We start from the raw sequence: 5000 nt of genomic DNA, 5'->3' as shown, positions 1-5000 counted from the left end.
GAAATGTATAAAGTTTACTACCAAGGTCTTAATGTTTCTCTAATCTCTTTCGCCTAATATTGCCGATAACTTTCTGTAAATGCCGTTCATATGCTGTTCTGCAACACATGAGTACACCGCACGCACGCCGCTGCGCACAAACAACAAGAATAAAGAACTCTTTATTCTTGTTGTTTGTGCACAAGAGTTGTACCAGGGCCGTATACTTCACTTATAATCGTATTCTTCTACTTATTACTACCTCACTTAATTTCGTATTCTATTACCTATTTCTACTTCACTTATTCCTGCATTAACCGCGCGCGTGTGTGTGTGGGGGGTGTCGTGATGGACAACGATGAGCTGTGGAGGTTACACAACGGTTTCACAACAAGTTCTGCCACGGCAGTGAGACACAGCGCTGGGCCTATAAGCGACTCCCTCGCTCGTATGCCGCACATCGCGTTTCCGCGTCGCCTTATATGTCAATGTCACTCAAATATAGACATCAGATCGTTGACGATACCATTATATCGCCGATGATCGATCAATTGATAATAATATTGAATATATTGGAAAATATTGATAATAATCGATTAATACCTGAAATATCGCGATGCTGACTCCAGCGCCAACGACAACATCGAGGTTCTCCCTAAAGTACGTGCCAAGACTCGGACTGCAGCCCTGCAATGGAAACAACATCTCCATGCGAGAGGGAACGAAAAGTTGTGAAGTGTCAAGTGTCGCGGTCCGGTCCCGTTCAGAGCCGTGTATAGAGATATCTCTTTATACGGCTCTGATCCCGTTGACTCCGATTGCCGGTGGCGCTATCTATACATGCATCGTTGTCGCCAACCCTGAAGGCAGAAGTTGACCGCACAGAGAGAACGTTGTTCTACCATCTATCTATCTATCTATCTATCTATCTATCTATTTGTCTGTCCGTTTTTTAATACGCGAGCTTTCAAGACTTACATCTCTTCAACAGGTTTTCAGCCGACATTGAATTGATTTCAGCATGTTTGCTGAAAGCCTGTTGAAGAAATGTACGTCTCGAAAGCTCGCGTATTAAAAATTTAAACACCTTAACTTATTATTTGATTTTTTGTTTGTTTGTTTGTCTACATGGGTGTTTGTGTGTGATTTTACTTCTATCCATTTGTCCCTCTGTTGTGCTCTATCTTCGCCTTTAGCCATCTACGCCCAAAGATTCTTCTTGCCACCTTCTCTTGCCACCTGTATCCATCTTCTCTTCATTGCTCTCTCCCTGCATCAACATCCATTCTTCTGCCCTCGTTCTTCTCACTCACCCGCGCCACCTACTCCTTTCCCCAAACCTTTACCCATCATCTCTTCCCCCTTCCTGACTTCCTCCTCGTCCCTATACTACCCCCTCTCTCTTTTCATGTTCCACCCTCCCTCTGCTTCCACTGCCCCCACCCCTCTACGCGTTAATTAGGTGAGCGGCGCTATCGACCTGTACTTTTTTTTTCATCTAACTAACAAAGCATCTCTATCGACATGCAACCAGGCAAACGTGGACGGTTATTCCATACGCGCTTAGATCACTACGTCGGCTGCCGACCGTGGCCGACGTAACGAGAGGCGGGTCAGCATGTTGTCGGCAGGAGCGTCGACTAGCGTGTTAGTAGCCGATAGATAGAGAACACTGTTAGTAAGAAAACATGGCCGCGATCGGCCGCGGCGTCTGCCACGAATGCTCTTAGTTACCGAGACTAGCCGCTCCACGCGCCGGCTAGTAATAGCTGTACTTGTCTTGCTTCGTCTTTTCCGCTAATTGCACGCAGAATATCGCCGTTATAAAGGCGCCGATGAACTGGCGGAGAGAAATTAAAGCTTGAAGCTGAAAGCAGTGTGTGTGTGGGGGGGGGGGAGATGGCCTCGTGGAAAGATAATACGCTTGAGCGTGGCTTTTCTTTCTGCGCTCGGGTCATTGTACGAGCGGAAGCTGCAGCCCTCGCTGCCTCGCACACATAGGCACTTGGAACGTTTCAATAGTAAAATGCTGGTATATAAACACGAAATGTATAAAGTTTACTACCAAGGTCTTAATGTTTCTCTAATCTCTTTCGCCTAATATTGCCGATAACTTTCTGTAAATGCCGTTCATATGCTGTTCTGCGACACATGAGTACACCGCACGCACGCCGCTGTGCACAAACAACAAGAATAAAGAACTCTTTATTCGTGTTGTTTGTGCACAAGAGTTGTACTAGAGCCGTATACTTCACTTATAATCGTATTCTTCTACTTATTACTACCTCACTTAATTTCGTATTCTATTACCTATTTCTACTTCACTTATTCCCGCATTAACCGCGCGCGCGCGCGTGTGTGTGTGTATGTGTGTGTATGTATTAGATAGATAGACTAGATAGGATAGATAGATAGATAAGATAGAATAGCATAGATAGATAGATAGATAGATAGATAGATAGATAGCAATTCAGATAGATAGATAGATAGATAGATAGCATAGATAGATAGATAGAATAGCATAGTATAGATAGATATGATAGATAGATGATAGATAGATAGATTAGATAAGATAGATAGATAGATAGATAGATAGGATAGATAGATAGATAGAAGACTAGATAGATAGATAGATAAGATAGATAGCATAGACGGAACGACGACGACGGACGGTACCGGACGGTTGTACGGACGGTACGGTACGGCTTTTACGAACGGGACAACAAATAGAATAGATAGATAGATAGATAGATAGATAGATGGTTTTTTAGAACAACGTTCTCTCCTGTGCGGCAACTTCTGCCTCAGGCTTTTGCGACAACGATGCATGTATAAGATAGCCGCCACGCGCAAATCGGAGTCAACGGCGATCAGAGCCGTCATAAAGAATATCTCTATTACACGCGCTCTGAACGCGCGACCGGGACCGCGACCACTTTGACACTGCAACTTTTCGGTTCCCTCTCGCTATGGAGATGTTGTTTCATTGCCAGGGCTGCAGTCCGAGTCTTGGCACGGTACATTTAGAATAACTACGGGAGAACCTCTGATGTTGTCGTTGGCGCTGCGAGTCCAGCATCGCGATATTTTCAGGTATTAATCGCATTTATTATCAATATTTTCCAATATATTCAATATATTATCAATGATCGATCATCGGCGGATATTTTAAAAATTGCGTATCTGTCAACGATCTGATGTCTATATTGTGAAGCTGCAACATTGACATAGAAGGCGACGCGGAACGCGACTGTGCGGCATACGAGCGAGGGAGTCGCTACGGCACCCAGCGCTGTGTCTCACTTGCCGTGGCGGAACTTTGTTGTGAAACCGTTGTTGTAACCTCCACAGTCATCGTCTGTCCATCACGACACCCCCACACACACACGCGCGACGGTTAATGCAGACATAAGTTGAAGTAGAAATAGGAATAGAATACGAAATTAAGTGACTAGGTAGTAATAAGTAGAAGAATCGATTATAAGTGAAGTATACGGCCTGGTACAAACTCTTGTGCACAAACAACAAGAATAAAGAGTTTTTTATTCGTGCTTGTTTGTGCGCAGCGGCGTGCGTTGCGTGTACTCATGGTTGCAGCAACAGCATATGAACGGCATTTACAGAAAGTTATCGGCAATATTAGGCGAAAGAGATTAGAGCAAACATTAAGACCTTGGTAGTTAAACTTTATAATTTCGTGTTTATATTACCAGCATTACTATTGGAAACGCCTTCCAAGTGCTAATGGCGGAGCAGCGAGGCGTTGCAGCTTCCGGCCGTACATATGACCGAGCGCCAGAAGAAAAGCCCGCTCAAGCGTATATCTTTTTCCACGAGGCGATCTCCCCACACACACATCACACACATCAACGCACGCACGCACCCACACAACACAACACACACACACACACCACACACACACACACACACACAACACACAAACTACGCACACACACGACACACACACACACACACACCACGCACACACCACACACACGCGCTAGACACACACAAACACACACACACACCACACACGCACGCACGCACAACACACCACACGCACACACACACACACACACACGCACACGCACGCACACCACACACGCTACGCACACACGCACACACACACACGCACACACACACCACACACACACACACACACAGCGCACGCACGCCACACACACACACACACACACCACAGCGACACACACACAGCACAGCACCACACACACACAATCACACACAGCGCCACGCACGCACGACCCACACACAGCATCACAACAACACACACACAACACGCACACACGAACACAGCAGACACCACACAACAACACACACCCTACACACGCACGCACGCACGCACACACACACACACACACACGCACACACACACACATACACGCACGCCACACACACAACACACACACACATACACACACACACACACACCACACACACATCACACACACGCACACACACACACACACGCAGACACACACACACACACACCACTTACACACTCGCACGCACACACACACACACGCACACACACACACACACACGCACACACACACACACACACGCACGCAACACTCCGCCAACGACACACACGCACACACACACACAGCGCACACACGACACACACACACACACACACACACACACATACGCGCTGCAGCACACCGCGCATAACCTGCGAAACAACGGCAACCAACTATATCATTCACAACCCACGACTGGACACATGAGCAGGAGACCGTGGAGCCGACACATACATCAACTCCGCCGCTCTCAGCACATCGCGACACATGGATTCAGACTCCACCGTATATGCTATAGCAACCAACACACGCCTAGAGACTGCGTGAAGACTGGCAACATCAAGTGATCGGCGCACACAAACACATCACGCCGCACTGCACACGACAATTATCGTCCATACAACGCACTCGACCGACTTCTACCCGCGCTTACTCCCCATCTAAACCATAATCAGACTAACAATCACGATTCAACATATC

General features: G+C 46.8%; 1 protein-coding gene across 1 annotated transcript in view; it reads right to left on the bottom strand.

Annotated features, from left to right (window-relative positions):
* The window catches only part of LOC106805284 (CD81 antigen-like), a 99727-nt gene that overhangs the window by 6126 nt on the left and 88601 nt on the right, over positions 1-5000 (bottom strand). The window contains exon 7 of the mRNA XM_014806822.1: positions 583-666. Coding sequence (XP_014662308.1) covers positions 583-666 — 84 coding nt within the window. The remainder of the gene's footprint in view (positions 1-582; positions 667-5000) is intronic.

Source organism: Priapulus caudatus, unplaced genomic scaffold (genome assembly GCF_000485595.1).
Source record: "Priapulus caudatus unplaced genomic scaffold, Priapulus_caudatus-5.0.1 Scaffold108, whole genome shotgun sequence".
Lineage (NCBI taxonomy): Eukaryota > Metazoa > Priapulida > Priapulimorpha > Priapulimorphida > Priapulidae > Priapulus > Priapulus caudatus.
This window is presented reverse-complemented; position numbering and strand designations above follow the sequence as displayed.